The sequence below is a fragment of the Dendropsophus ebraccatus genome, chromosome 12 (genome assembly GCF_027789765.1).
Source record: "Dendropsophus ebraccatus isolate aDenEbr1 chromosome 12, aDenEbr1.pat, whole genome shotgun sequence".
NCBI classification, from domain to species: Eukaryota; Metazoa; Chordata; class Amphibia; order Anura; family Hylidae; genus Dendropsophus; species Dendropsophus ebraccatus.
In genome coordinates, this window is record NC_091465.1 from 17,649,858 (window position 1) to 17,670,664 (window position 20,807).

The following is a 20,807-nucleotide window of genomic DNA, read 5'->3' on the forward strand; positions in this document are numbered from 1 at the left end:
AGGCACCAGAACATATGATCAGAATTGTGACTTTATATAATGACTATGACAATAGGAGATAATAGATTTTTGCATTCATTACCCATCATGCACCTCTTTGATACACAGGTAAGGGATCATGTGGCTATGTTTCAATTGAGATGCAAAAAAAAGTTTTATTAAGTCCACTGTTTTAATGAAGTTATGTAGTTTTGTAAGATACTTTATTTAAAGGGAAACTAAGAAGGTTACAGAGGATGAACATCATTTTCTTACCTTGATCCTCAGCGCTGTTTTCAGGAAACCTTGACTTTATTCACTATGCAGTTTGGTGCACAGGGGGTGGGCCTTCCACCTTTAGTGCAACGACCCAACCATCCAGCTCACCACTTCTAATGAATATTCATCCAGCGCTCTACAGTGATGGGTGCTGGAGTGATGTCACTGCAGAGCGCAGGCCTGCCCCTCAAAATGACTATTGGGGTAACAGTGTAAGGCTATGTTCACATGCTGTACAAATTGAGAAGACAACAGACGTTCTTTTCAATCAACGTCCATTTTCTAAATTCATTGTTCAACATTGAGTTAAGTGGGAACTACGGACCTTTAAGTCAGCTATTCAGCTTTCAATTCTGTATGTTTTCCTGAGTTTGCTAAGTCCTACGTTAAGTTCAATGGGAAGGCTCTTTCCTCCTGCTACAAGCAAGTCACTCCCAGTCCATGCTGCTAAGACTACGTTCTTCTTTCTTCTTCAAGACCAGGGTTGGAGAAATTGCTCAAGGGCCCCCTGGCATTGCCGCCCTCTAACAGGCCTCCGGTCAGAAACAGTGTTGGAAAGCTTCCATGTCAGTGATCAAGCTCCTGCATATGTCCCTTCAGATATCATGTGACAGATCAGCAGAATTCTCCTGTGCGTACAATTATTCTCTTCTCAAACCACAGCAAGCCAACCTGTGAATATCCTTGTCAGTAGAGTCTAGTTTAATTGGGCTATAGCAACCAAGGTACGTATTCCTACCAAGGTGCCACAAAGTCAAATTCTTCATTTAATCTGCTATTTGCAGTGATCTTAAAGGGAATGTTTGCGGGTGTAATTGGAAAAGTCTGACCACTCTGCTCATCCCAGGTAACAAGGTCTGGGGCTTGTGTCACCCTCTAGGACGGGTTGCCCGACACTGGTGGGCAATAGGTGGTGCAAAGACCAAAGAGTCAAAACATAGGCACAAGTATTCTCTCTACTCAAGTATTCTACTTGTTCTCCTTCTAAAGTTCCAGCAGAGCACACTTTTAAATTGGGTTAGGAGTCGGACTCTCTCGAGAGAACTCCTCACAGGCTCCGACCCCCCCGTTAGAGCACCTTATACGTACCTGATCCCCCCGGGCTGGGGCTTGTGTCACCCTCTAGGACGGGTTGCCCGACACTGGTGGGCAATAGGTGGTGCAAAGACCAAAGAGTCAAAACATAGGCACAAGTATTCTCTCTACTCTCAAGTATTCTACTTGTTCTCCTTCTAAAGTTCCAGCAGAGCACACTTTTAAATTGGGTTAGGAGTCGGACTCTCTCGACATCCTCCTCTCTACTTCTCAGAACTCCTCACAGGCTCCGACCCCCCCCCCCCCCCCCCCCCCCCCCCCCCCGTTAGAGCACCTTATACGTACCTGATCCCCCCGGGCCCCGCTTCTTGATTCGGTCGGGTGACGGAGATATCAGCGCCCGAAGCCCGGCGCGCGCTCCTGGGATGAGTCTACCGGCACGGGGGGTGACAGGTTCCCTTTAAAAATATTATCAAGTCAAGATCTTAATCTATATATATCACTGTATTGAGTCTTCCTACAGTAAAGAAGAGTTTATTTATTTTAACTGGATTTAGTGGTTATTTGCTAAGCACCTACACAGCCATTGCTTCCTCCATGGGTCATCTCCCCTTTCTGTGGGTGGCGGTACCAATAGTCCGGGTGAGTCATAACTCCACTCTGGACCACCGTGATAAGCACCCGAGGGACCCCCTCACAGCCTGCAGGTCACCGACCACACAGAAAAGGATATAGCCAGCCGCTTTAAAATAAAAGCAGGTGTGCCAGCATACCTGTGTGCGCAACCGGCCAACCACCATAGAAGTGGCATCCCACGTTACCACCTAGCAAGTGACCAGTCGAGCTTACACCACACATGCCTTTATCCAAGCTTAGAAAAACACTGCCACTTTCTTCCTCTCCTGTCCTCAGTTTGAGTGTGGGTTTTGCAGCTTAATTCTATTAAAGTGAATGGAGTGGAGTTGCTGTGTAAATTTGAAATTCAGGAATCTAGGTAAGTTGAGTGACAGCCCCAGGGGGAGCTACAGTGGGCCCATACATAACTACCAGGGGGTGATTAGCTGTAGAGGGATGCCTTCATGGGGGGTATTACATACTTAGGGTCTTACTACTGGGGGTATAGGGAACACCTATAATATATGGAGGCGCAGAGGGGCCTAACTACTATTTTGGAGCACAGAGAGGCCTAACTAATATATGGGGGACACCAAGGGGTCTAACTACTATATGGAAATAGAGGGGAATGGGTTCCCTTTTTGGGAAGTTCCCTAACCAACATAAGGCTGCAAACGGAGGAAGGAGAGTGTAACTTGATTAGGAAGTTGTAGTAGCTGGAGTGGATGTGGAGAAGTGGACTATCCTCAGTAGATTGAAAAATCTGTGTAGGTGAAGTGAGGGAGACAAGAGGAACAGGGAAAGCTGTGAAGATTAGCAGTGGTTCAAAAGTTTTTCCCCCTTCTTCTTCTCTGTGGTCCGTGCATCCTGCCTTCCTCACATGTTCTTCTGACTTCTTCTTTGAAGGGAGTAGGGGGCAGGGGAGGAGGTAGAAAGGACAAATGTAACTATTTTGGAACTTGAGAGGGTGTGGCGGGTCCTTCTTCATCTAAGTAGTGATTTGTACAGGGGTGTGTGTGGGAGGGGGGAATTTAAATTTGTAATTTTAAAATGACAAATGTTTGTGAAAACAAAATTAATATAGATTTAAAAATAAATAAATTAAATTTATATGAAATACAAAATAACAAATATGGAGACAGAGGGACCAAACTACTATATGGGGGGGCACACAGGGGCGCAACTATTATGTGGATGCACAGAGGGCTAGCTCCATGTTTTTGTGGACCCTTGGCAGGGCCGTATTTGCCACTGGGTACCCATGGTCCGGTGCCTAGGGCAGCGGCACCCGCAGGAAACAATTATTTTCTTTTATTAACACCATTGCAGCCACCAGGACCCTCTGCACACTGTGATTTATTAAAGTGTTGTCCTCTCCGAGACTACAATTCCCAGCATACCCTGAGCGCTGCATAAAGGATGGAGGGAGTTTTGAGATTTTTAGTTCGACTGAAAATGTTATTCACAAGGGATTTGTCACAGATACAGATGAATCCAGGAAAGGCCCAGGTAAGCATGTTGTCTCACTGGTTCTATATTGGTGGGCCCCAAGGATCATTTCCTCTGGTGGGCCCCAGGTACACTGGACAGAACCGGTCCCCAAACTAAGACGTCCCCGGCCTCCTTCCTTCCTCCATCATGAGAAGAGCGGGCACCCAGTACTACTGAGCGGCGCCCCCCTACTCGGACAGCGCCTCAGCATGCAAAGTGCCTAGGGCAGCATGAACTCTAAATACAGCCCTGACCCTTGGGCAACAGAGCCTCAGCTGTGGGCCCTGGCACTTGCCCATTTAAGCTGTGTGCTGATGCCGGCCCTTAATGCATACAGAAGGTTTAACCAACATATGGAGGCACAAAGGAGGTTGACTACTATATGGGGGCACAGAGAAGGCCTATCATATGGAGGTACAGAGGAGTCTGACTACTATCTTTGTGTACAGAGGGGACCTATAGGGAGGCATAGAGGGGCTTTTTGACTATATGAGGTCTTGGATAGGGGCCTTTCTACTATGGCCTAAGTACTATTTCAGGGCCTAAACTTAGTAGTGGTATGGTGGTATTAGTCACTATGTGGTGTTAATGGTGGTGGTCGTGGTGTGTAGATAATATGTTTCTTATATACCGGTAATATTGGTTTTTGTTTACTGGATTTGGTCAGTAACAGTGTGATGTCAGTCAGTGCTTCTGCTGGACATACAGCACATAAAGCACGTACAATCACTATATAAGTTGGAGGGCAGTGTGTGCGGTAACCAACAATGACAGAAGGGCAGCCTCTACAGTGCTGCACATAACCTCTCAGCTGACAGCGCAGCCTGCAACTGGTGGAGCTCTGGGGCACATGCCCTGGGTGCCCCCCCTTTAATCTGGCTCTGGGAGGTAGCATGCCCTCAAGTCTTTGTTACTTCCACTTACATGAGGTGCCAGGTACAGAACATATGACCTGGATTGTGACTCATTATTTTGACTGTACATACTGTATATGAATATAAGAGATGATCAATGCTTGCAGTAATTCTCCACCTCTTGGAGGCAATCTCTGATGAGGTCGGTTCAGTAAATCAGGTGAATACGATGTATCTAGTCATCAAGAATCACATGCTATATATTTATTATAGGGACATGGGCATAGGTAGAGAAGACCCCTAGTGATGGTGAGTTACATGCCTTGTCCTGAGAATGGAGCATGTGCTATGCTTGTGCAGATTTATTGTGCCCATGTGTGCCTTTCTTTGCCTCTGTCTCAGTCATCAGTAGCTCCTTTTTGTCTACCATGTCCATAAACTTCTAAGGGCAGCTGTAACCTAGTCCCTCAGTGAGCTGATCGGGCTCTATACTTTTTTCAGTTGTTAGCATTAATGATGAATTTAGGAGGGTGTGAGAGTTAGCAGCCTGATAAATCAAGAAAGGGGCATTTTTCTCTACTAAGATATATTATAATGTTCCTTATATTGTATTTCCTTGTAATATTGTGCTCTTTACATGACCCCGTTTCTCATAATACACATTCACCTCTACCATACCATGACTCTATAAAGACTGCAATCCGGAGACACGTTGTCACATTTATTTCAGGAGACCAAAACATGAATGACACAATACTGAACATAGCCTGAAACAGGAAAAAAATTTAATATATCTTCTCCTCTCAGTGGTTGCGGATAGTTTAAGTCCCCCATTAATGCTACAATGATCCTCCAAGCAGAACAGCAGCTGGCAAAGCATAAAAAGTGCTAAATTAATTTTTTTTTAAAAATGAGCGCTCTCCGGTCGCAGTGATGACAAGCAGATCCACAAGGTTGTCCCTGGATCACATCCCAGCTTGGATATTTCTCACTGCTTTTCGTTGAGGAATCTTCTTATCAGGTGCATTGGTGTCAATTTAAAGGAAATGTCCATGTTTAGCTGCAAAAGATCTCCCGGAACTGATCCGCAGTGATATAATCTGTCATATTACAGGGGTAAAACACTGATATAAAAAATCATAAAACAATATAAGCATTCACCAGAAGATTCAACCTTAAGACAACTTTAACATGCTGCTGCTTCATGCAACTTTTACCGAAAAAGTCCAAGAAACTTTGTACACCCTTTGCTTTACTCCTGTTTAATCGGATCTTGAGTGACATCTTATGTTACACCCCAGTCCCATCTAGAGCTGCAATAAACGTTTTGCAGACTCTCCCTTTAGTAACTTTGCAAACACATTCACTTTCTTGTACCGAGGTGACGTTACACGTAAGACACACATAAGCATTTAAGTACCAAACCTTCAATGAGGGATTTTGCATTATATCGCATAAGGAGTTCTGATTGTGTACATTACAAGGAGCTGAAGGGGCAGACTGGTGTATGGAGTCCTATAGGCCATGCAATGCTCCATGGGGGAAACAAAAATCTATATGCAAAGTAATTCTCCTTCAGAACAGAGTTTGGTCTGTACTGCCACCTATTGGAGGTAGCATGCATTGCAAGTCTATGCCTAAAGTTTTGACCAGTCAGGGTCGATATGTTCAAGGGACACATTAAATAAACTTTAAACATGACTGTAGTATAAATTTGAAGGCTGATAACACATCCTGACCTTGTCCTGTTCACACAGCTGAGGGTTTGTTACAATGTATGAGTACAATGCCAGAGCAGAAGGGAGAAATATGCGTTTATGTTCAAATGATTCCCAACCTGTTGGTTCCCATTTATTGCAAACCTATAATTCCCAGCATGGCAGGCATGCTGGGAGTTGTAGTCTTGCTACAGCCGCTGGTCAGGGATCACCAATACCCTTCACCAAAACTCCATCTGCATGAACAGAACTAGATATATTGACAGCATTCAAAAATTTTGGATGTGCCAATTTTTTTTTTTAAGATAAAAAATAAAAAACCCTATGGACACATTTATGTAAATACATATGTGCAGTAAAAAGTACAGGGATGATTGAACAGCTTATAAGTCAAAGTTGCCTGAAGGTTGCAGAACCCTCTGATCACATTGCTCTATTTCCTGCTGGCTGTTCCCTCTATACAAAAAAAAAATCAGATAAACATCAAACATTAATAAAATAAGAGTCAGAATTTTTGGTTTTTTTGATTGTCGTCCTTTAAATAAAAATATATCGTAACTCTGTAGTGCAGTGCAATAGTAACCAGCTCATCTGCGGCAGGGGCATGCTGGGAGTTATGGTTCTTCCATAGGCGGCTAGCCACCGATTTCTTATGGCCTGAGCTACACGGTGATGTCACACATAACCACAATGGTGGCTATCAACGCGCAGCACAGGAGAGACTCTGCCATAGTGAAAAAACCTTCTCACCGTGTTTTTTTTGCAGGTAAGCAAATACAATGATACGTGCAAATCCACATACAGATGTGTATATCATTGAACAATGTGAATTACCAGCAGAGACCCTCTAACCCCTTCTATAGTTGTCCCCTTTAAAAAAAAGCCCCCACTATAACTCCCATTAGGAGTCCTTCTGTAGTTCCTTTGAAGCCCACTAGAGGGTGGACAAACCCCAAGTGCAAAACGTCTGCAAAATGGCCCCACTGGAAACAAGAGGGCGCTGTTACTTTAAACTAGGAATGGGGAACCTTCGGCCCTCCAGCTGTTGCAAAACTACAATACCCATCATGCCTGGACAGCCGAAGCTAACGCTTCGGCTGTCCAGGCATGATGGGAATTGTAGTTTTGCAACAGCTGGAGGGCCGAAGGTTCCCCATCCCTGCTTTAAACAGTGTTCTGCGGCTATACAAAACTACAACTCCCATCATGCCCCGACAGCCTTTGGACAATGGCGGAATATAAGAAGCCTTTTGCAACCAAAGGCTGTCAGGGCATGATGGGAGTTTTGCAACAAATGGAGGGCTGCAGGTTGGGAAAGACTACTTTAAATGGATTGTGAGTAGTGCCCCCTACTGTCCACCAAAGTCTACAGTAATGTGGGGGTCTGTGTCTCTCATTATATAGATAGAGGCCCTACAATAGCTTCCTTTATCCTACTGCTTGGTAACCCCCTCTCCTTATAGCGCCCTCTATAGGCCCTTCTAACATTCATCACTGATCCCATCACATCTTAATAGGGAGAGGTTGATGGCGGCTGTGTTATGAGCTTTTCTGTGTTGCCTATAGCAACCAATCACAGCTCAGCTTTCATGTCTCACATCACTCTGGTAAAATGAAAGCTGAGCTGTGATTGGTTGCCATGGGCAACACAGTGAATCTTATTATACCACAGCGCCATAAATCTCCCCCTTTACATTGTATTCAGATGCGGCTAAAATTCCAGTTCTAAGAAAAGACAAAATGGGGGAAAAAATATATATTTTTTCTTATTATTCGTATCTGGGAAAAAGTGACAACCAATATGGCAGCTGCTGAGGTGTCACTCTTTAGCTATGCTATAATACAGAGGGGTCAAACTTGCGGCCCTCAAGTAAAACTACAATTCCCATCATGCCCAGACAGCCAAAGCTTTAGCTGTCCGGGCATGATGGGAGTTGTAGTTTTGTAACAACTGGAAGGCCGAGAGTTTAACATCTGTGCTATAATATATAAATACAGATGTCTAGGAAAGCTGTGTGACATCCCATATAGCGGCGGCCATGTTGGTTATCACCCAACTTTCCCAGGAACAGATAAGTAGTAGATGAAAGGGTAAATGATAAGATATACACTTGTTCATGTCTTTGTGACATAAATGCGAAAACACTGGAAGTTACTGGATATAGGGCAGCGCCTAATAGCTTTATATAACGTAGACCCCCCCCAATCATTAACCCTTAGCTGCCAAACATGAATTCTCCGCTATTTGTACCGTATAATCAGACTGCTACATTATAATGTTATCTGTAATACCTGCAGCTACCACCAGGCTCCGCTCTGCAGACACCTTGTTACAGTAGGGAATTGGAGTCTGAGCAGTTCTCAGATATAACGTTATTAATGAGGGGAGGGACACGCAGGACTACATGAATATGGTGACATTCACCAATGCAGTCCTGTGCCCCTTTAATTGCAGACCCCACTAGGGGTGCACTGTGATGCAGATTACCTCATTTGTCCTGTTGGGGGCAGTAGAGACTTTGATTTTTTCCACAGTCCTGCAGCAGTATATCACCTCTGCCTGTAGGTGGAGCAATTCCTAATATTTTATATAGGAGAATCACTTATAAAGTAATTGCCTAGTTTCTTCAGTCCCTACGGCGACTAGTTGGCCCCTTTCCCCTTCTCATTGATATTGTACCCCCTACCCAAACACTTGTGTTACAGAATGTCCCACAGTGGGTGCTCAGTTTTGCAGCACCTCACACTTTACTGCAGCTCTCCTCCTGCATAGCTTAATCACATTGATGTGTTCACAGACAAGATGCTAAATAAACCTATAAGTCCCCTTACGGCTCCATAGACAGTGACGGAAATGTAACAGGTGAAGGATTCTCACTGGATGGATGGCAGAAACAGAATATTATATCTAGTACAATAAGAAGCCTCTTGGGGAAAGCACAGAGGATTTCAGGACCGGAGGGGCAATGTTATAATGTGAAGAGAAGTGGTGGGAGAAAGCCCACTCCCCTCCTGAAATACTCTGTACTGCTGGGGGACTGATCTTGTAGAAGGTGACAGCTCAAAAGTTATACAGTGGAAAGAGCAGGGCACCCAAGCAGCATGGACTGATAGTTATAAGGTAGATGAAGTAGGTACCTCAAGCAGCACAGAGTACTTCAGGAGAGGAGTGTGATGATGTTACTTAAGACTAGGGCCAATGTTATAGTGTAAGGAGAGATAAGGAGGCAAGAAGTGTTACATAGTAGAAGGCTCATGGTCCCCCAGCAGTACAGAGTATTTTAGCAGAGGAATGAGATGAACTTGTGGGAGGTGACAGCTGAAGAGTTATTCAATGGAAGAAGCAGGGGTGACTGAGCAGCCCAGAGTACTTCAGGAGAGGAGTGTGATGATGTAAGTAAGCATAAGGTCAAATTTATTATGCAAGGAAGGGAATGGGGACAAGAAAGAGTTACATAATGGATGGACAGCGGCACAGAGTATTTCAGGAATTTGTGCTAGACCAATAATTACACAGTGTACCAAGCAGGGTCCCCATGCAGCACAGAGTACTTCAGGAGAGGAGTCTGACAATGATAAGGATGACAGTCAGCAGGGGAAGGACTGGCGACTGACACGCAGTAGAGGAGCGGCTTCACCAGCGGCACATTTCAGTATCTCAAGAGGGGAAACATGCCGAGGCCTATGCCCCAGTCATAATATAGTGTTACTGCCATACTGGTACTGGGCAGATAGTACTGACCCATAATAACCAGGGCGCCATCCAGCTGTAAATCCACAAGTGAGGACTGGACACATCATATATAACAAAATGAAGACCAGGAAGACAGTAACTGTGTCAGCTCAATGCCAGGAAGCTCCATGGACAGAATGTAAGCTGCATATTGACTCTGAGACCTTGAGTTGAGGTTAAAGTGGCTGCAGATTCACGCCCTATTGTACTCCCAACACGTAGATGTCAATGTAATATACAGATCTATCACTCTGACCTGGTAAATATTGATTCTCAACAAAAATATCTATTAGAAACCTCACATATATTCATATTTATAATATATATATATAATAGGCAAAACATGGAATACATTGGTATATTTGGTTCGCCTGACGCTTTGCCTGCATGTGCATCCAGAGGCGATATGTTCTACAGTCTGATAAATAGCTCCGCTCCATCCTATGTCTCATTCTTGGAGTAAAGTCTCTCTCCAGTTGAATCCCCCAGTGGGTCCGTGAGTTAATGGAAGTATTGGAGGATCAGTCAGCTGCCACAGGCCGGACTCTCCCAGCTCTTCACAACAGCAAAATCCAAGGTACGGGATCTGGAATGAGATATAGACATGAGATCAGATCAGAGAGTTCTCCTTCCCTACAGTGCACTGGGTGTATAATCTTATTATAAGGTGAGGACCCCAGTAAGGCGAACTAGAGCTGTATTCACACAATGCAGTTTCATTGCTGTAATTATGACAGTGCTGCAATGATGAAATACTTAAATGTTGTCCAGGGAAAATTAACTTATTCCCTATAAACAGGGGGTCTGACCTCAGTACTGTAGTGTCCAACCACAGGTGTTTCCCTACGTTTTTATTCCACCCACGTAAAGTAACTCGCTAAGTTCTGGTAGCTGCTGTTTCCACTCCAGCCACTAGGTGTTTTGCTCTCCCAGTGCACAGCTGCAGTATGTGTAGAAGGTTTAGCTATGTTATATATATCTGAACAATCACAGGTGCCTTCTCTCTGTACACCACTGTCTTTCTCATCTTCACTCCCTGTGTCACACCACTATGCTGAGAATCTTCTTGTCAAGACAGTCATCCCCTAAAGGAAAGGCAGAGGGACTGATCCCCAGTAAGGCAAAGATGCTACAAGCTGAGGCACCTTAGTGGGGATAACTGCAATGGGAGTTCAACCTAGAGACTGAGGCCTGGGATTCGTACTACCTCACTTGGCGGTCTCAGAACTAGTGTAGGCAGAAGGCGGTCAGATACAAAAGATATCTTAACGTGAGTGCGAGAAGTTTCCTCAAATATTATATTCAACCTACATCCCAGCAGAGTACTGTTACTTCTTAGACAAGTGTTCCTACCTGGCCCCTACACTACCGTTGCACACAAAGCTACAAATATGCCATTATCTACATTCAAAAAGCCTTTCCCCAGGTCCCCCCCACCCTCCTCTCTCTTATTCACTGTTTATTATCAGGAAATCTCGATTCTTTTACATCAGTCAGGCCCTGTCTGTTCTATGGAGAGGAGAAGGGGAGGAGTGAGATTGGTTGCCAGCAGAGAACTAAGAATTACACGGCGGGACCTGTGTGAAAGCTGTATTCAGAGGTCAGAGAGGTCAGTGCTGACTTCAGAGACGATAGCCCAGTGATGTAGCTGTAAATTAACTCTTTGTTATCCTGTTTTGGTGCCTGTTCCCTCAACCCCTTCCCTCTCCATAAGAGAACCATGAAGACAGGGGGGAGAGCTTCAAACTGCTTTCTCATGATAAAAATGCATTTTTCGGCTAATAAAACCCAATTACAAAGTTTCTTAAGATTGCCTGTACTGTTGATTTCTGCAAAAAAATTTAAACAACAGTGACACTTCTGTCTGATGTATTGTTGCATTTTGCACTAGCACCTGTAAGCAGTGTTTTTATTATACTGTGTATTGCAATGAAGCTTTTTCAAGTAAAGTTGAACTGCAGTACCTTGCAGCGGCATCTCACACCATTTCTACCAAGGTCCGGTGACGTGTGTCCGAAGGTGGGTACTAAGGGACAAGTTAATTTTCCCTGGACAACCTCTTTAAACTTTTGCCATTTATTGCAGGCTGTATGATGCTCCGGCTTTTGGAGCTACAACCCCCATCTTGCCCTAACAACTTATATAGAGACCTGTTACTATGGTGGAGCTCCCACTTCCATTATCTGTCAACATTGTAAAACATTGTAACAATACCTCCTGCTCAGAAACCTACACGGTGACACCTGACTTGTTATTTGCATTGTAATCCATCATTTGTTTTACAATGTAGACAAAACAGATCTGCAGCTGTGGGCGGCATATCATCCCCCCTCTCCCCCCCCGAAACACTCCCCCACAATAAGTAACTGAAACACAAAAGTGCAGATATTAGAGCGCTACAATAATATAAGTGAACTGCAATGCAGATGGATATACCCCCCCCCCCCCTCCGTGGGGGTATATCAGACAGGTCTGTTGTGTAGGGATCAGTGCAAATCCAATACAGGAGCTCAGGCCTGAAGAGTGAATGTTACCTCTCGGGTTCTTACCTTTCTGACAACCTGCACAAAGTCCTTGGAGTTCTGCGGCGTGAGACCCTGTAGCTGTCGGGTGCAGGCCTCCAGAGATGAGGCGTGGGCGACAATCAGGATGTTATTACCTGAGGAGGAAGAAGCATCTGAGAAACATTTATTTTCCTCCACATTAAAATAAAAGTTATAAATACTAAACTTCATAAATAGGCAGAACTAGCGTCGCACCTGGATCAACACTGAATTAAAGTGGCTCCGGGGCTTTAAATGACTGCACTAAGAATCCATGATGTGTATGTAACCTGTCCATATACATTGTACTAAGACATCTACACATCTCATACTACAATAACATTTATTACTGCTGACAACCAGCCTGGATATCATGTCTGAGAGGTTGTCACAGCTCCGCCCCTATCTTCACAGCATAGAAGTATTGACTACAGGCTGTTTCTTACCTTTACTTCTACAATCACCCAGAATGTCCTTGGTCACTTGGTAGCTGCGGTTCATATAGGTTTCGTACGTCTCGGACACCACCAGCTTATTGATCGGTATATGAGGTCTAGAGGAAATACATTACACGTCACCACAAAATCTAATTCTATATCTATCTACAATATTATATTCAGTCATTACTGAGTTATCTAGGGCTCCTACACAATGAGAAGACTACTAATGGCTTTAGTGCTTATAAGGTAGTCACCTAGCTTTCCACAGACCCTGAACAATATGCAAATCTCTTTGACTACATCATAAAAATGCTGGTTGAAGTATAGATAGATATCGCCTATGTGGACTTCAGCACATATTGTGATACAGTTCCCCATAAAGAACTGATAGAGAAGTTACTGAAAATTGCACTGATATAAGAGAAGGTTTGGAGGGTAAGGATACTGACATAGGAGAAGGTTTGGTAGGTAAGGATAGTGACATAGGAGAAGGTTTGGTAGGTAAGGATAGTGATATAGGAGAAGGTTTGGTGGGTAAGGATAGTGACATAGGAGAAGGTTTGGTAGGTAAGGTTAGTGATATAGGAGAAGGTTTGGTAGGTAAGATTAGTGATATAGGAGAATGTTTGTTTGGTAGGTAAGGTTAGAGATATAGGAGAAGGTTTGGTGGGTAAGGATAGAGATATAGGAGAAGGTTTGGTAGGTAAGGATAGTGACATAGGAGAAGGTTTGGTAGGTAAGGATAGTGACATAGGAGAAGGTTTGGTAGGTAAGGATAGTGATATAGGAGAAGGTGTGGTAGGTAAGGATAGTGATATAGAAGAAGGTTTGGTAGGTAAGGATAGTGATATAGGAGAAGGTTTGGTAGGTAAGGATAGTGATATAGGAGAAGGTGTGGTAGGTAAGGATAGTGATATAGGAGAAGGTGTGGTAGGTAAGGATAGTTACATAGGAGAAGGTTTGGTAGGTAAGGATAGTGACATAGGAGAAGGGTTGGTAGGTAAGGATAGTGATATAGGAGAAGGTTTGGTAGGTAAGGATAGTGATATAGGAGAAGGTTTGGTAGGTAAGGATAGTGATATAGAAGAAGGTTTGGTAGGTAAGGATAGTGATATAGGAGAAGGTTTGGTAGGTAAGGGTGGTGATATAGGAGAAGGTTTGGTAGGTAAGGATAGTGACATAGGAGAAGGTTTGGTAGGTAAGGGTAGTGATATAGGAGAAGGTTTGGTAGGTAAGGATAGTGACATAGGAGAAGGGTTTGGTAGGTAAGGATAGTGACATAGGAGAAGGTTTGGTAGGTGAGGATAGTGACATAGGAGAAGGTTTGGTAGGTAAGGATAGTGACATAGGAGAAGGTTTGGTAGGTAAGGTTAGTGACATAGGAGAAGGTTTGGTAGGTAAGGATAGTGACATAGGAGAAGGTTTGGTAGGTAAGGATAGTGACATAGGAGAAGGTTTGGTAGGTAAGGATAGTGATATAGGAGAATGTTTGGTAGGTAAGGATAGTGACATAGGAAAAGGATTGGTAGGTAAGGTTAGTGATATAGGAGAAGGTGTGGTAGGTAAGGATAGTGACATAGGAGAAGGTTTGGTAGGTAAGGATAGTGACATAGGAAAAGGATTGGTAGGTAAGGTTAGTGATATAGGAGAAGGTGTGGTAGGTAAGGGTGGTGATATAGGAGAAGGTGTGGTAGGTAAGGATAGTGATATAGGAGAAGGTGTGGTAGGTAAGGATAGTGATATAGGAGAAGGTGTGGTAGGTAAGGTTTGGTAGGTGAGGTTTGTCTGTTGCTGATGACACAGTGTGCAATAGGGTTGATATTCCTGGAGGTGTCAGTAATGTGCAGAATGATTTAGCTTTTCTAGATAAGTGGTCAAAACAATGGAAACTGCAGTATAATGTTCCAAATGTAAAATAATGCACTTGGGGAGGAGGAATTCTCTGAGTATTATATCGGCAGTTCTGGGTTGGCAAAGACTTCAGAAAGATTTAGGGGCAGTGATTTCTGACAGACTTAACCCCTTAGTGACCGGCCTAATTTTGGCCTAATGACCAAGCTATTTTCTTACTTTTTTCATTGCCACCCTCTAAGAATCATACAGTTTGCCCATGTAGCCATATATTGGCTCTTTTTTTTGGTGTGACAACTAGAACATCTTCTCTGTAGTTCTGGTATTCCATTCAGGACTATTATGACTGGTGCTGGGCTCTAGCTAGCTGGTGATACTTTGAGAATGTTAGCTGGTATTCACAGGGTTAACAGGACTTTTTTTTTTGCAGACGTCACCACAGTGAATGTTTAACAGAACACATGAAACATTTTCTAATTGGGGAAATGAAGTCACAGGAATGAAAATATCCCCAAGACAGGAAGGGTCAGGTGAGAACATACGGAACAGCACCGAGCACCCACCACAGCTACACGTCCAGACACACCTGGCCCTGTGCCCTCTGCAGTTGCCTAAATCTCCCCCATCTGTGTAGGGTCATGAAATCACACAGTATAGTTATAGCTCTCCCAACAATTAACAAGAGCTTACAAAGTATTTTTGTACCTGTACGTTGTATCAACACTGAGATTTGCAGACGCTAGTTCAGCCGGGGTGAGCCAGGCGGGGAGGGTGGTGCCGGACACCCACTTGGTCCATTCAAATAGACCTGGCTCGATGCGGATTTTGCCCTTATTGTCTTGTTTGAGCCCTGGGGAGTGTGAGATGTACAGATCAGCGAAAAACATAATACTTTGACTCTAATCACATCCAGAGCTGCATATAAAATGCTGCTCTGGATGTAATTAGAGTATAAGGCATGATGTATCTTAAAAGATATGTGTCATCAGAAAATGTGTTTAAATCAAGCATTTATGTTATGAAAAGTGAAACATATATAGATAACATATTCACCATTCGTAATAGGTGTTGGTCACAGTTCATGATGTCTGTACAGGTCACAGGGCATGCCCACAACACTCTCCCATAGAGGTCAATAAGTGATGCATACAACTTACCGCCTTCCGTTTCATTGCACACTGACCTCTACACAGGACTATGATCTGTGCAGATCTATATGTGATTAACACAGCTCGCCTCCTTCCCTTCTCTGCACAGGTCACAGGGCATGCCCACAACACTCTCCCGTAGAGGTCAATAAGTGATGCATACAACTTACCGCCTTCCGTTTCATTGCACACTGACCTCTACACAGGACTATGATCTATATGCGGATCTTTATGTGATTAACACAGCTCGCCTCCTTCCCTTCTCTGCACAGGTCACAGGGTATGCCCACAACACTCACCCATAGGAGCCAACAGGTGATAGTCAGAGCTCATCTCCTTCACTCTGTGCTCAGTGACCACATTACAGGACCCAGGGCACACTTACTACATCCCCTAGAGAAGTCAGTGAGTGAGTTCTAAGATCAGTTACATGTAGAGAACAAATTCTAGTCAAGCGTGTTATAGACAACGCCAAAACTGCATGTATGAACACGATTTTTTTACACAGGTGTCGCCCTAACAGTTGCAAAGCCGACCCACTGACAAGAGATGGATACGCCTACCTGTCAATCAACCTGACTGACAAGACAGATCTACAGATGGTGCTTGGTACTAGGTGGTGTGTGCTTGTCTAGGAGTTACTCACCTTTGAGTATGTTTTGTGCAGTTTGGACACAGCGCAACGATGGGGAACAATATACAAAATCTACAGAAGTGTTACTCTCCAGCAAAGCTTCTCCTGTAATGCAGATAATAGACAATATAATAGAATAATATAATAACATACTCTTGGATTTGTGCGCCTAAAACAGCTGATAGTAGTCCCAGTGATGGGAATCCCCCTTGATCAGCTTTGTAGCTAAGGAGATCTCCTCCCCATTACAAGGAAATGGGGAGTAAAAAGTAGTAGATACTTGGAACAAACTTCCAGCAGGTGTGGTTGGTAAATCTACAATAACAGATTTTAAAACATACCTGGGATCAACATATATCTATCCTAAAGATAATAATAAGAAAAATACTAAAAAGGTCTGACTAGATGGACCCAGTGGTCTTTTTCTGCCGACAATCTTCTATGTTTCTGTGTTAACTACACATGGACCTCTATGCAGTTATATACAGTAGTATTTAAAACACTGCCGATTTTGCAAGTTTTAGCACTCACAAAGAATGGACATTATTGTAGACCTGCACAAGGCTGGGATGGGCTACACGACAATAGGCAAGCAGCTTGGTAAGAAGAGAGAGGGAGAGGGGCCCGGCACTGTAGTGCAGGGTGAGCGAGCTGAACATCAGAAGGCAGAGAAGGAGCAGGACTTGTGAAGTCCTGCTCCTGAATGACCTTACAGTGTGGAGATGGATCCAAGAGAGAGTAAGGGTCCTATTCCACCGAACAATTATCGTTCGCATAATCATTAACAATTAACGATCTCAAACGACCGCTATTGCGAAAGACCTGTAAACGTTCACTCATTTCCATAGAACGATAATCGTTACTTATCGTTACGTTTTTCTTCACCATTTTTTTCGCTATTGCGTTCGTATCTACTGCGAACGACCGAACGATGTCTTGTTCAATGCGAACGAGTAACGATAAAAATAGGTTCAGGTCTTATAAAGCGATCAACGATTTCTCGTTAGGTCGTAAATTGTTAACTGCATTTCAACCGAACGATTATCGTTTAGATTCAAACAATTTAACGATAATCTGAACGATAATCGTCCGGTGGAATAGGGCCCTAAGAGGGAGAAGACTGGACTGTAAGTGCTGTATGTATGTGTGTTTGTCAGTCAGTCAGTCAGAGTTTCTGTCAGTCAGTGTCTGTGTCAGTAATGTGTATTGAGGTATGATAGTGGGGTCTCAAGTGTTTTTATATATTCTGTCTCTCATGATAAAAATTACACCTCTCTTTATTCTGTGTAGGTAAGAAAACATATAAAAATCGGCAGTGTATCATATCCTTATTTTCCTGCACATTCTATAGACGTATGCGCTATATGTATGTCCATGGTGCATCTACTATCAACAAATGACCCAAAAGTTGTGAACACCCGACAACTCACCGACAAGTTTTGCTTGTGTGCAGCCAAAGACTGTGATGGGGGCGTCCTTCTCATAGTCCCTACATCCCCCACTTCTCTGCGGTAAGCTGGATGGCATATTCAGGTTTGTCCGGATATAGCGACCTGTAAGTGACCGGAACAAGGCAAGAACAAGGTCAGGATCATCTAGAACAAGGTCAGGATCATCTAGAACAAGGTCAGGATCATCTAGAACAAAGGTCAGGATCATCTAGAACAAAGGTCAGGATCATCTAGAACAAAGGTCAGGATCATTTAGAACAAGGTCAGGATCATCTAGTACAAGGTCAGGATCACCTAGAACAAGGTCAGGATCATATAGTACAAGGTCAGGATCATATAGTGCAAGGTCAGAATCATCTAGTACAAGGTCAGAATCATCTAGAACAAGGTCAGGATCATATAGTACAATGTCAGGATCATCTAGGACAAGGTCAGGATCATCTAGATAGAACAAGGTCAGGATCATCTAGAACAAGGTCAGGATCATATAGTACAAGGTCAGGATCATATAGTGCAAGGTCAGAATCATCTAGAACAAGGTCAGGATCATATAGTACAATGTCAGGATCATCTAGGACAAGGTCAGGATCATCTAGATAGAACAAGGTCAGGATCATCTAGAACAAGGTCAGGATCATCTAGAACTAGGTCAGGATCATCTAGAACAAGGTCAGGATCATATGCCAGATGTTTAGGATAAGGATACATTATTGCTGTTATATGTAACCTTCTTCTCTGCCAATCTATTAAAGGGACACTTTCCCCTAAAATAAAACGATTTGGAAATATCAGCTCTGAATCATCATGGCCTCCTACACTGGTTATAGATGCTGCAGACCCCAACTACTAATGTCTGCCAATACAGTGCCAATAGGGGTTGTGACCAGCTTTTCACAGACTCTGTAAGGGGGATACATCTACTGTTATGCATAGCTACAACATCATCCTCAATGTCTGTGATGGTGTCAGTCCTCACTGTCTGGGTGACATTCTATTCATGAACCAGATAGGGGAGCCCTGCAGTGCCTGAAGTTGTAGGGGGCAGAAGGTGACTATATCTGGTACTATAGTACCATTACATTTACCTTTAGCATCAAAACACTGCGACAGCCAATATTTCCCGAACACCACGTCCATCCGTTCACCGTGTCGACACACGAATAAGCATCGCTTCTTGGGACCTGGATGACTATTAATTCTCAGGGGCTGGAAAAGAAGACCGGGATAGAGGTTATAGGTTAGAGGTGGAATCTGATATCTTGTTTTAAAGTATGTGAAAGCAAATTTCCTCCTTCAGCCCATCTGGTAACATGATGCGGTTGATGGCGGTCGCCCCATATCCTGACTATCTGATACAACAGGGGTAGGGAAGCTTGGCTCTCCAGCTGTTGCAAAACTACAACTCCCATCATGCCTAGACAGCCAAAGACAAACACAAAAGAAACAAAGAAAACATCTTGTATTTCATCACTTCTCTATAAGCCGAGGTTTGCGCTCACAGATAAGTATCATTAGTTTTCCATTTGCTGAGTGACACCCAGATACCACATCTGTCTTTTATCTCGCTTGTCGCCCACGTGTTGGTATTTCGTGATATTTCCTCTCCGCCCCCTCATGTCTCCTGACCTGCAATGCCTGGCAGAGAGGATCAAAGGGCCCTGACAAATAACCCGCTACTACTGAACAACACAGGACTACTTCTCTGGACTCCATCATCTGACAGGCAGAGAAGCATGCTGCTCCCCCTCCCCCCCCCCCCCCCCCCCCCCCCCCACAAGTGCATGATGGGATGAATAAAGTATACTTCAAGGCAACGTATGGACAAAGCCTGAAAACTGAGTTTTGCACTGTAAGGGCCTTATTACACGGAGTGTGAAAAATCGTTATATCGTTCGTATTTTAACGATAATCATTCTGTGTAATTGCAGACAACGATCGAAAATTGTATGTCGTTGATCATTGATTTAGATCTAACGGTGGTATTACACGGGGGGGCCAATGGGGGCCTGATAATACCTGTAAATGAGCGCCGATCTGCTAGATCGGCGCTCGTTTACTGGGCCTATTACACGGCCCGATAATTGTTTAACAAGGGCTGCATGGACATCATTATCGATGTCCTCGCAGCCCTTGCTGAAACTATATACTTTACCTATCCACGCTCCATGGCTGCACCTGCAGTCCGTCTCTTCCCGGGGCCTGCGCGCTCTAGCTTCAGAGCGGCCTGTCAGCTGACAGGCCACTCAGCCAATCACAGCAGTCCCGGCCTGTGATTGGCTGAGCGGTCTGTCAGCTGACAGGTCGCTCTGAAGCTAGAGCGTGCGGGACGCGGGGAGAGGCGGACCGCAGGTGCAGCCCTGGAGCGTGGATAGGTAATGTATATCGTGGGTCGCAGGCCGCACACCGCTATTACACGTAGCGGTCGGTTGGCGCGGTCGGCGCCCGACAATGATAGGTTCTAACCTATATCAAGGATCATACGATGATCGATGTTATCGCCTGATCGTTGTATTTATTACACGGAGCGATAATCGGCCGAATCGGGCCAATTCGGCCGATTATCGTTCCGTGTAATAGTATCCTGAACCTAAAATTATCGTTAATCGTTCGCTGTAATTCCACGTTCGTTCGCTCAAGTTCCACATTTGTTCACTAATCGTTCAGTGTAATTGCACATGGTTCATTGTTTTGCTGGGATCAGAAGGAATAAACGGTCATAGTAACGTTCGCAATAACGACCATAGTAACAATCGTAACTAACGACCATCGTTCTGTGTAATATGGTGAACTATTTCAGGTTAATGTTAAACAATTTCTTTTGCGATCGTTTATCATTAGTCGTTAATCGTTGAAAATCGCTCCTTGTAATAGGACCCTAAGGACTTCATGATGTCATATTCTCTACCGCTCAGTGTCACAGCTGACAAGAAAAATTTGCGGTCTGTAATTTTATCTAGTGACCAGCCACTAGGGGGCAGTAACCTACAATGGAAAAAGATGACAATCCGCATTGAGTAATGAGCGCTGTATAAAGCG

At 44.0% G+C, this 20,807-nt stretch overlaps 1 protein-coding gene across 3 annotated transcripts in view; it reads right to left on the minus strand.

Annotated features, from left to right (window-relative positions):
- Window positions 1-7,130: 7,130 nt before the first annotated feature.
- Window positions 7,131-20,807, minus strand: part of UBASH3B (ubiquitin associated and SH3 domain containing B) — an 83,969-nt gene continuing 70,292 nt past the window's right edge. For 2 of the 3 annotated variants that reach the window (XM_069948498.1, XM_069948495.1), the window contains exons 8-14: window positions 18,857-18,977; window positions 17,751-17,873; window positions 16,333-16,425; window positions 15,244-15,388; window positions 12,694-12,800; window positions 12,254-12,381; window positions 7,131-10,290 (exon numbers count right to left, since the gene is read on the minus strand). In XM_069948498.1, the coding sequence (XP_069804599.1) occupies window positions 10,153-10,290; window positions 12,254-12,381; window positions 12,694-12,800; window positions 15,244-15,388; window positions 16,333-16,425; window positions 17,751-17,873; window positions 18,857-18,977 (855 nt within the window). In that variant the 3' untranslated portion in view covers window positions 7,131-10,152. The remainder of the gene's footprint in view (window positions 10,291-12,253; window positions 12,382-12,693; window positions 12,801-15,243; window positions 15,389-16,332; window positions 16,426-17,750; window positions 17,874-18,856; window positions 18,978-20,807) is intronic. The other variant, XM_069948496.1, reaches the window with a different exon arrangement.